The 12,333-nt window shown below is 43.3% G+C and overlaps 1 protein-coding gene across 1 annotated transcript in view; it reads right to left on the bottom strand.

The window, feature by feature from the left end:
* PPP1CB (protein phosphatase 1 catalytic subunit beta) overlaps window positions 1–11,491 on the bottom strand; it is a 31,113-nt gene extending 19,622 nt beyond the window's left edge. Inside the window, exon 1 of the mRNA XM_086461850.1 lies at window positions 11,318–11,491. Within this exon, the coding sequence (XP_086317976.1) occupies window positions 11,318–11,369 (52 nt within the window). The 5' untranslated portion in view covers window positions 11,370–11,491. The remainder of the gene's footprint in view (window positions 1–11,317) is intronic.
* Between the last annotated feature and the right edge of the window lie 842 nt (window positions 11,492–12,333).

Below are 12,333 nucleotides of genomic sequence, written 5' to 3'. Positions count from 1 at the left end.
ACCATTCCAACACCTCCCAGTGCAAACCACAGGTCTGACCATTCTAACACTGTGCTATGATTATTTTTTTTTTATCAACACCAGACACCGTTGTGAAACTGAGGTTAGGAAGCTGCCACAGGAACATGTGAAAAGGCAGAAATGAAGGCAGTTTTCTCAAGCAGGGAAGAGATGTGAAACTAGGCCCTGGGACAGACAGCTTGAGCACCAAAGTAGCAGGAGGGCTACTCTATCTGCAGCGAGGATACACCAGAAAGACTTTGCTCATTAAAATCCCACAAAACCAAGGCAGTGGCATACAGGACTTTTCAGTGAAACTGAATCAGTACCAGGTGATTATTTGCCATATGGTAAATCACATTCCTTTTACTAATTAAGATTTCAACTATACTTGAGAAAGCAAACAGCTTTTTCACAACACTTTTTTCTTCATATGTTGCCTTACATATTAAAAGAATGCCAAGGCAGACATTAGACACAATCAAGGTGACTAGAAAACAGTAAATGCCTACAGGCTTCCATTTCATCACATCTCAAACGCCTATTAAGTGATGCACTTATAGATACATCTTTGGCCCCATGGGGATTATTAGCAAAAAAAAAAAAAGTATCTGAGGCTCGACAGCTTTGCACAGGACTATCTAATTCTGGAGGCACCAAAATGCTCCAATAATCTCCACCTTTTCAAAGGCTTGCATTCCAGTTGTTTATCATGATCCCTTTCAGAGACCAGAAATTCACTTTCATAGGCACAATAAACTGTCACTATACCTAAGAAAGCTCCCACCTGAAAGAGCAGAGTCTTAATATTACAATGGCTATTATTTTATTGAAATAATTGTTGTATTTTAAACCCATGGCTTATAACATCAAGGTCACACCAAAGAAACAGACAGCACAACCAGTTTTTCAGTCCCATTTTTCCTCTACAAACTGTGCATTCTTTTAACCTGTTTTGATAACTAACTAAACTCTCCTCTGCATTTAACTACTTTCATAATGTTTTGCAACACCAGAATTAAGCAATTTCATGTAGATTAAAACCAAGAGGTGCCGTAACTGCATACTTTTCACATCCACTCTAGTTTTGGAACTCAAACCCAGGAAAGCCCACCACGCACACATTAATGTTACTGTAAGTAGCACCAGACCAAGCACAGAGTCCAAAATTGAGGCAGTAGTTCAAGGAGGGCACTCATAATACTTAGAAGAATAACTTTGATCCGATCAATATTTCTTAGAACACCAGTCTTTAGCTCCCTTTGAAAACTCACACAGAGGTTTAAACTTGGAACAAGTGCTTTACAGGACTGAGGCTTTAAATCCTGCTGGAGTTTTGCACTGGAAGACACAGTGAACATGCAGCTCCTAACTTCAAAATTAACTACCTGCCATAGTCGGTGCACCCAGTGTTCTTGATGTTAGTTCTTTACTTCTTATAGCAGAGCCTTAGATGTTGCAAGTCCTTAACAGACAAACCAACAAACAGGTCAGTGACTTATTACCACACTTCAGACTCTCCAGATAAGTTTCTACAACTATGGCAAGTATGCCACTCAGAAGAGGAGACAAAGCACACCTAATGATTGCAGTTACTTCCAGTCCTTGGGAAGGGTACAAATCTGGGCCGCCGCACCTTTGCAAAGGCACCCTCCACCTCAAGTCAGCAGCTCCACGCAAACATGTAAGCTCCATCACATTTGAAGAAATACAAAACCTGGGGCTTCATGAGAAACAATCATCAGTAACATAGTTAAGAGAAAAGAATTTTCTCCCACAGTCCCCTGATCATCAACAAGGGCACTACATATTGAAAAAATCAGAAGCTACTATGACCCTGGATGCCTCAGCACTTCACTGGATTCACAAAGGCACTGAAAAGTTTGCCAGACAGTCATCCTGAACAGCTGTGCCACTGCTGTGGTACAACACACAAGCAAGACTAAGCACATCTTTCACCAGCTTACACTGCAACTAGAATTTTGTTCAAGTTTCCTTGACTCAGCTGAGCACTGTATGGATTGTAAACAAGAGATCATCTCTCACCACGTTTAGTTTTTCAAAAGCCAAGTCCCTGAGAACAAATTTAAGAGGAAGTTATAAGAATGAGATCAAGACCATAAGTGATGTTTTTCAGACTCATTTAGGAACTACTATAGCTAATCATTCTTAAAACATGCAAGTCATAGTTGCATGCATCGTAAAATCTGTAGCTCACAAAAAGCCTTTAACAGCATTGGGAAAACCATCATTTGGTTAATGGCTGTCATTTACCCAGAGCAAAAACAGCATCTCAACAGTAGACGTAAATTAATTCTCTTTAGTCTAAGACACAGATGCTGTAAACCAGCTTCGATTTACATAAAAGTCGTTGGTGGGGACAATTCCCGTCGTAATACACAATCCCACGTGTAGTGCTATGCCAGAACAAGCCTCTGCTGCAAGGAGCTTAAAGAAGAGTGATAGAGCAGGGAGTAAAGAGAATTAAAAGCCACTGTATGCATTGTACTGTCAGGCTATTATTTTAACACCACAGATCCTATAGCACTCCAAAAGCTGCTTTAATCAATATTAAAATGGTCTCTGCATCTACACAACTTTTGATAAGCAACCTTAGCAAGTTTACTAACTGCAATTAGTAATCCAAAACATGAGTTGCACAGTGGCAAGAAAGAAAAACTTCAGCAATTTTTTTTTTTTTGATCTCTCCAAATTCATGCCAGAGTAGCAGATTATGGAAGGAATACTAGAGAGGAACAAAATCAGTAACACTAAGGAAAGTGGGTCAAGAGTATCATTTTTTGCCCCGTTCTTTCATGAACTGCAGAAAATAGATCTAACCTATTCTGCCTCACTGTTTCTGGTGTGCCTCTCATTCTAAATAACTAAGCTGCTCATTTTGTGGCATCACAGACACAAGTGCCTTCAATTACTAAGTCAGCTGTGGTGCACACAGCTGTCCTAAGCACTTACACTGTGCTCTACAGTACCACACGTGTCCTGTTCACTGGACAGAACACTCACGGTTTCAGCGCAACATTAAAACCCAGACAGACCTCTCCTAAGTCTCATCAAAAACTGGGCTTATTGCGAAGAAGCGGCCTCCTCCTTTCCCTGCACTCTCCTTATTTTGCAGGCATATGCATTTATGTGGCCACATAGTCAACTGCATCAGTGAATTGAGCTTTTCTTTCTAGTGCAAAGACACCACAAAACAAAAATGTAATCCAGATAGTTCCCTAAGCTGGAGAATACATCCACTGTGAACCTGAGCTGGGGAAGGAATAACCAGCTGGTTCTGCTTTTCACAGTAGCTCCAGCCAAGCTTATTTCTGAAATTATGGCTTTACAGATCTATTTTGCCACAGTATATCTAAAAAAAAAAACCCGAACCCCAAACTACAACACAAGACTACAAGCATGCAATTTTACAAATGGCACAAGCAATTCCCACAAGCTTACACCCCCCTGACATTCTGTGGGACATGTAACGATTGGCAATTAACAACTATGACATTAACTGTTTACTTCTTGTACTTCAAAGTACTTTGGAGTATGTGATGAATCCTGAACAGCCTCTCAACAGTAGAAGCAGCATGGGTATGAAAGCCAAAGGTGGCATTACCTAGGACTTGGAAAAAAAATACCAAAAACCAGTCCTTTCACTGATTTTGGAAACATGTTCTGAAGTTATCTGCTCTCAGCATTTTTTTAAATCCAACTTCTATATTTTCATGGTTTTAAGTCAGGAATCCTACACTGGATTTTAAAAGCGTCTTTCATTTTGGAAAGCAAAACTTCTACGCCCTCAAAATATGTTCTGTTACTTAAATCGTTCAGCTGTCATCCAGAAGCAGCCACTCCCTATCTTGCAGCAAAACACTGAGAGTTAAGGCAGCAACACAAGTTTTCAAAGTTTCAGAATTGCTGTAACAGAAATAAGCTCAGAATGGCTTCCACTCGTGTGTTGCACGGGTGGACCACTGTAATAGAAATGAAGCCCTGCCAGAGCTCGGCTCAATTCTGTAAGAAGCATATTGCCGAATATACCGCTCCTCTGCATGGTGTAAGCAGCAAAGCCCTTGTACATTTCCTAGGGTACAGCGCCCAGACTTCCTATGAAAAGAATCAGCCTTCTAGGGAGCTTTTTCCTGAAGAACTGTGCTTTTATATCCAAGTAATCTTAAAATCTTAATGAATTTGCCTTCACTGATACCCTTGGTATTACATATTTTGCCAAAGAACACAGTGATTGCTTGTGAACTTGTTTTAGCAGGACTTAACTCAACAGCAAACAGAAAATCACTGAAGAGTAAGAGACTGTCCAAGCCTTTCCTTCCCAACCAGGAAAATAACCAAACAATGGTGGTGTTCTACCCAAACTTGAATTTACATTCTTAAAATACATACTAGCCAGCAGAATTAACGCTCAAGGAGAAGGAGCTTCATTAGAATCTAGAATGTAAAGGTGCTTCAGGGGACACCCAAATAAGCCCATGAAAACACACAAGTGTCCCTAGACCAACCTTCACTCATTCTATTTGCTTTTCACAGATCACCTGCTTCCTTACACAGAGGTTCCATAAACTGACCGATGGTCTCGGTCATTCTGCATCATGCACTGTTCCAAGAATGGCTGAATACAAGGCTGAAGGACAAGATCCTATCAGTTACTCCATTCTGTAAGCAAAATGTGTAACCCTAATGTTTGTTATTGGTCTATATTTACTGTTTGCTTAACTACACTTGAACCTAAAATGCATGCAACTAGCAAAGCATACATTAGAAGCCTCTCACTACACTGTATTATACAAAGCGATAGCAATTCCTGTTCTAGATCACTTGGAAGGCTAACCTAGCCTAAAAATCTCATGAAACAAAGAATTTCAGCTTGTTTCTCAAAGTTTGACTTTCTTTTCCTCTAAAGCAGTGCTAATGAAATTCCTAAAATTCAAAGAAGGCAGAGGCAAATTACAAAGTTACTTTACAACTCCTGAGAAGTACCAACTTAAATTGTAATGCAAAAAGCTAGGGTTTAACACAACTTTTGCACCTCCTCAATTTCTCAGGCAATTAACTAATACAGTTATGTGGGATACACACACAAAAGCTTTGTATCAAGCTTGGTATTAAAAAAAAGCCACAAAATACACAGAAGATGGTGCTGTGAAACTAAGATGACCGAGCCTACGTACTAAGACAAATCACACAAGAGTAAGGTGTCAGTAGCCAGGTTCATTTCTATGCCCAAATTATGAACCAGATACATGTCGCAGCAGAGGCACCCCAGGTTGTAGCTAAGAGTAGGCTCCCCTCTACACACACCCCCTGAGTACAGCACCTGACCCTGCTAACAGACAAACACAGTATGCTTGACTTCACAGTGCTAAACCATATATTGCGGTTTCGTTTTTCCCTTTTAAAAATGTTACGTACCTACGTTTGGTTGTCACTAATGAGCATTTAATTGCAACTGTCAAGTATTAAAAGTCTTCTTATTGACGTTAAATAAAAAGTGTTTTTCTCCTTTTATACTATGATTTAGCTGTACGGTGAGCAAGACACTGAATGACTCGAGTGAAAACTGTGCTGCAGAATACCTAAACGAAACAGTTACTGAATCATGTAGCCTCCAAGTGGCAAAACAGCCAGACAGAACAAAGGAACACCAGCACACATTGCCTGACACTGGGTTCTTGGCCTTGAGCACAATTTCTCAAGCCACCTATCCCATTCGTCATGCACTTATAAAGCTAAAGATGAACTGGCCGATAGCTGCACTGCTGTGCAAACGCAGAAACAAACGTCATTCTTCTTTCTATCCCTTCTCCCTGTTTAACACAATACCTACCCTCCTAGAAACTATTTTCTTTCTCTCTAAAGACTATTTCAAAAATACACCCTTTGCAAGAAACTCCTTATTAAGTTCTCCTTGTTCATTTTTCTAATAGCAGATTATTCAGTGACTTCACACCAAACCAGGTAATAACCCTAGTTTATTCAAGGTTCACCTCCATGGTTTGTATTGCTCTGCAACAGATCATTGAGGTCTATTTTTCTTCTCTCTAACTGCCTCTTTTTCAGTATCAGGTACGGAGCCTGTGGAACCACCAGCACCACTACTGCATCATACCCCACCACCAGGCTGGCTGGATACATAAATCAGTTAGGACACTAACCAAACAAGAAATACATTATTGGTCATAATACGTTAGTCTAGTAGCTCTGTAGGACTAAAACTAATAAGGAAAATCTCAATTATTTCATAAGCATTGAAAACTAAACTTCCATTTGAAAAACTGTATAATATTCAAACTTCTATCTTTACCACAACCTGCAAGACCTTTGAAATCAGAAGAAAATGAAGGTTGCAGCTTTCTTAGAAGACATGACACAGTAAGAACACTACGCAACCAGTTTTTATTAAGGCAATCAAAAATCACACTGTGAGCTGAGCATTGAAGCAATAACTGTTCTCCACATCTACTGGAAGTTTGACAATTCTCTTCTTGGACAAGTATCTCCCAGCTTTCTTGGTGGATCAGTAGTATCAGAACCAGTAGCCCTCCTAACCTCACCAAAAATAATTTTGTTTTTGAGCAGATTCACATAGAGCTCCATCAAATTAATTTAAACTGTTAATTTTAAATAGGTTTGCTAGAATTAGGCAAGCAAGAGGTCTTGCCTAGACAAGGTAAATTTTTTTGTCCAGCTATATAAAAATAAACACTCTTCACAGAAATCCAGCTTGTACCTAAGGCTACTATATGCCTGGGTTTCCCCAAGTACATCCTCTCTTCCATATAGTAAAAACTCTTTAGCCTTTACCATGACAGATACCTATATATTCAAAAGTGCAGAGAGTGCAGTCCAGCTGGGCTGCCTTATATCCAGAAATTTTAAGAGACATACAGAAGCAGGCAGCCCAACACCCAGACAGAAATATGGCAGTCTCTAACACCATCCACAGCACACTTTACAAGTAAGGTCATACCTATTCCAGCAACCTTGCTTTGGTATAGAGGTAGCTTTTCCACACAGCAAAGTTTAAATTAGCTTAGAGCTTGGCTTAAATGTAAGCCTGGTGTATCCATTTAGCTCAGCATTTTTGCAAATTTCAAGGCATTTACTCCAGAGACATACACGGTGTGCTTACACGGGCCACAATACACACGTAAGCAGAATTTCAGCTGTGGAAATCAAGAAGAAAACCTCCGTTCACCCTGGAGAAGGCTCTGGGGAGACCTTATTGCAGCCTTTCAGTACTTAAAGGGGGGCTATGAGAAAGGTGGGGACAGACTTTTTAGCAGGGTCTGTTGCCATAGGACAAGGAGTAATGGTTTTGAATTAAAAGAGGATAGATTCAGACTAGATATAAGGAGGACTTTTTTTTTTTTTTTACTATGAGGGTGATGAAACACTGGCACAGGCCGCCCAGAGAGGTGGTAGATGCCCCATCCCCAGAAACATTCAAGGTCAGGTTGGACGGGGCTCTGAGCAACCTAATCCAGCTAAAGATGTCCCTGCTCACTGCAGGGGGGTTGGACTAGATGGCCTTTAAAGGTGTCTGCCAACCCAAACTGTTCTAGGATTCTGTATTCCACATCTGCTGTACTCGTGACAGTCTCATGTGCGTGCATACTCCTGTGCTGTCCACAGCTAGAATGGACTGGGAAAATCTATCCACCAGATGGCATAGCTGGGAAGGTAGGAAGAAAAAACCCAACACAAAAAAGTCCGCACGTTGAAGCAAAAATGAGTTGATCATCTTTTTGCGTACCATAGCACAGCCAAGCCTGACCCATAAGTAGAATTCTGAATACCAGTGCAAGGAGGAAACAGGTTAAGACTAATTTGGCTTACTCACTTTCACAGTCACATACTATTTGCTTTGATGGTTGCCTATCAGTCCAAAAGTGTTTTAGCAAAGCTATCATGTTTACATGACCTGTAAACCTTTGCAAATTCACTTATAAGGTATTTCTTTATCAAATACCTTACAATAAAGCTCAAAGTATCTCTAAGATCAGTCAGGTACATATTCAAGAGCACTAGCATCTCCCTTACTCTTCTAGTAAAGAAAGAGGAATTTAAGTCTGGAGGTAGAAGAAATAAGAGGAAGCATTGCTGCGTTCAGACTTGATTCACACAGCACACACTTTAGTTTTACTTTCCTCCAAACAGAAGTTATTTATAAGGTATCACTAACTAGCAGCCAAGTACTGGACACATCGCAAGAGAAAGTAAATCAAAACCAGCTCTTACCATTATTCACCACTTAACCCAGGAATAAAGAGGATTAGAAGTTGGTATATGCAAAAGAACATGGAAAATAAAAGCTAATGCCCTAGAAAACTTATCACCGTGCATTACACTATGGTTCAGCTGAGTCTTTCTAAAACTATCCCAAATTTAACTCAAGCATTGATCTGGCTTTCAGCACTCAAAAGATCTCTAAAATAAGTACACATTCAAGATAAGGATGCATGCACGGATGTTGAGGGTTGGGAAGATGCTCTTGAAGAATTGTCCCAAGCGGCCCAGGTACAAGCCATCTCATACCGACATCTCAGAAAACCAGAAAAAAACACCCCACAACCACAGCACATGGAGGGTATGACAACTCAAGTAGGTAATTCCAATCAAAAGGCAAGTTAATGTGTCCTATAACCCAAAAGGTACGTAGTCTTGAACAACACAGACAAAAACAGAGTAACCTAATTAAAGTAAGAGCAAGAACTCATGACAGCTAACATCACAGCCTAAAACAGGTGTCACCAACCAGCAACCCAACCACAGTAGGGAAGTTTCCTGTTGCCATGGCTTTTGATATCTATCTGCTACCCTTTAAAATTTATGCGCAACAGCCACTAAGAGACAATTGTAGATGCTTTTCAAATTTAAACCCATCAATTTCACTTAAAGTAGCCAAAAGGACTAAATATGTACCGCACAACATTTCACTGAAGTGTCTTTTTGTTATTTCAATGTGCATTTTTACAGCTCAAAAGCCTCGTTTCCTTACCCTTTAAGTTAAAGCTGAAGTGTGAGTAATGGAGCCAAAAAACTTGCTTTAAACTAATTAATTGCTCCAGAGATAAGAGTCAATAGAAATTTTTTCTGCGCAAGCAGAGTACAGAGGGATTCACACTCCCTTTACCAGAACAGGTCAGCTAAGCAACAGCATCAGCTCCAGAATGTGAGCTGCCAATTGTACAAAACACAAAGCTTCATTGTGAAACACTATTATTCGAACCTCAGCTCAAAATATTATATGCTAGCACTATGACAAATAAAAGATGTTAAAAAATGGAAGCAAAAATAATTCATACACAATGCATTCTTTTAATAGTTTGGTTTTGTTTTTTTTTTTAAATAAAACCTGCAAGAATCTATTTCTTTTCAGATACAAGGTGTTGTACAAGGCACTCCTACTGTCAGTAGATGACAAGCAGAGAAAAACCACCCCTCTTCCCTGATGAATCTTCCTAATCTCTGCTCAGAGGGAGAAACAGACTGAGAAATAGAGATGAAAAATTATAAGCAAAGCTTGGTTCAGAAGTTGCATGTACATATCCCTAACGATTAAACTGCTATGGAATACAAAGCACAGATTAGGTTGCTTGGACACAAGGCACCCAATCATAACCCAAAAAGCTAGGAAGTTGCAACACAAGTATTTATGGTGTACGTAAAAGGTACAGAACACGTATTTTAAAAGTCTTACTTAAAAAAAAAGATAAGCAAAGTAGTATTTAAGACAATAGGAAGCAGAACAATCCAACAAGTTGCATACCAAAACAAGGCAGAATCCCCTCCTCTTAAAGCAATCTATATTTAGGTAACTACACTGATGAGCAAAAAGTACCTTTCGAATACTTTTTTTTAAGTGTCTCTCAAAAAACCCATTGCCACCCATATACGTCCCAAAAAAATCTGCACTATGAAGTCTATGTTTACTAGGTTACTGTTTGGTTTGTCTTAAAAACCTACCTAGTAATCTGGGTTTCAACACCCAGAAAAAGGGAGGTTTATCTGTATTAGTGATCAAAGACAAAGTACGACTGATGATACCCGCAGGTTTCTCCACACCGTACTATACTGCATACCTTAAACCACAAACATAAGCACAATTGCCCAAAGTATTTATATATTTTAAAGTATTGATTTTATTGTTCATAATTTTCACCTCTAAAAAGAGCAGATAGACGCTACTAAAAAAGTCCTCAAAGCCCTAAAAACTCTGCTTTGTAGTAACTCAGCTGAACAAAACCTTCAGATTTAACAAAACTCGTTTCACTACCAGAACTGTACATACTCCATAAATCCCCTTCTATAAGCCTTCTGCAAAGTGATCCAGCTATCCAACGAGTACAGCAACCAAATAAGCTAACAGCGCATACCCATGCACGTACTCTCATCTTCAGCCTACCAGGTATTTGCCGAATGTGGAATGAAAGATTAATGGGAGAAGAGGCCTAAGAAGACTGAACATTCAAGACACAACTGAAATAAAAAGAAAACGCTAACAATAATTCCTCAGCTTCTCCAAAAGCAGGGAGTAAGTATGTTTCCCCCTTAAAGGAAAGGCTCATTATTTAATACACACAAAACCCCTCATCGCTTTTATTAGCCATCCACAAGAGCCACTTTTGGAGACTGCCCCGTAGGCAGGCAGAGGAATGTCAGCTCACTAAATCCCTCTGCTTCCACTGACGCTCACGCACATACAACTCCATACCTAACGCAGCTTGGACACATAATTTTAAACACGGAAGACTGCGACTAACCCAACCGGAGGAAGGGATAAGGCCGCCCATAGCTCAGCTAGCGAGGCTTCTCCAGCTCGCCCCTCAGCCAGGCAGTTGCGGCGGGGTGGAAGAGGGAAGAAGGAAAGCGGGGTTTTTGGTTTGGTTTTGGGTGGGTTTTTTTTTTTTTTGTTTTGTTTTGTTTTTTTAAGGAAGGCAGACACTTCACCGAGACAGGGAGGACGGATCCCCGCGCACACCAGGGCGGACAGGACGCTTAAACGCGCCCCTCCTCCCCCCGGGGGGCTCCGCAGGGCCGGGCCCGCCGCTCGGGACACCGCCGAGACGCGCCGAGCCCCTTCCCAGCCGCCACCCCGGGCCCGACGAGGCGGGGGGACGCGCAGCCCCGCGCTCTCCCGGCCGCAGCGCGGGACGAGCCCGCCCCGCCCGCTTCCCCCCCCACCCCGCCAGCAGCCCCGGCTCCCGCGGGGCGGCGACGGCGCCCTCTCGCCCTCCGCGGTGTGCCCGTGGGGCGGCAGGCAGGCGGGGCCGCCCGGCGCCTCGCTCACCTTCCAGCAGCCGAGTGATGAGGCTGTCCACGTTCAGCTCCCCATCCGCCATTTTGTGGCCACCAGACTCGGTCCCGGGCGGGGAGAGGGCGGGGTGGAGGGCGCTTCGCAGAGGAGGAGGAGCAGGGAGCGGTGGCCGCAGCTACAGTGGCTCCCCCCACCCCCCTCCGACAGTCCCCTGCGGCCGCCCGGCTTCTCCCGCGCTGGCAGCCGAAAGCGCCGCGCCCGCTCCCTCACCGCTAAATGGGGGGAAGCCGCCACCCCTCCTCCCTGCGCCTCCTCCCCGCCTCAGAAGCCGCCAGGGCGCATGCGCCCCCTCACCCCTACCGCCTCGCCCGCCGCCGCGGCTCCACCGCTCCGCGCTCCAGGCACCGCGCAGGCGCCGAAGGTGCTGGCGGGCTCCGGGGCGCATGCGCAGAGCATCAACGACCCTCCCTCCTTCATTCCCGGAGGGTCTCCCGGTAACAGCCCGGGCCCTGACGGGACGATCTCGTCTCACGGTTACCTGCCGCTGGCCGGCGGGTCTGCCCAGCCCCCTACGCCCGGAGCTGGGCTCCCCTGGCCTGCTTTCTGCCCGGCCCGGGCCTCGGAGCCGCGGGGCTTCCTCTGGGTCCGGCTCTGGGTCAGCCCCTTCAGGCCTCCAGGGAGCCTTCCCCATCACGGCGCCTGCAGCGGCCATGCCTGAGGGGCTGGGCTGTCTCTGCAACTCGGGGAGCAGCTCCGAGGACTTACTTCGTCGTGGATGTGGGGATACTTTGCGTCTCTCACGGTGCCCCACTTCCTTGTAGCGTGTGTTACTGCGGGAAAGTGGTAGCTTTGCCTTGAGAAGAGGTTACATCGGCAGCCATCAGTTGTGGACAAGAAGCAAGAAAATGAGTCGTAGTTGGCTGCGTGTAGCCTGTGTGTCACCTCTTCTGCTGCTGAAACTGCGCCTGTGAAAGCTCACAGTTTATTAAAATCTGTCAGAACTGGAATGACAAGTTGTGCTCTTTATACCCTCTTCTAACGCAGTTGTC

The sequence above is a fragment of the Leptosomus discolor genome, chromosome 2, assembly GCF_034619465.1.
Source record: "Leptosomus discolor isolate bLepDis1 chromosome 2, bLepDis1.hap2, whole genome shotgun sequence".
In the NCBI taxonomy this organism is placed as follows: Eukaryota; Metazoa; Chordata; class Aves; order Leptosomiformes; family Leptosomidae; genus Leptosomus; species Leptosomus discolor.
Note: the sequence above shows the minus strand (reverse complement) of the source record. Positions and strands in the feature narration are given on the sequence as shown.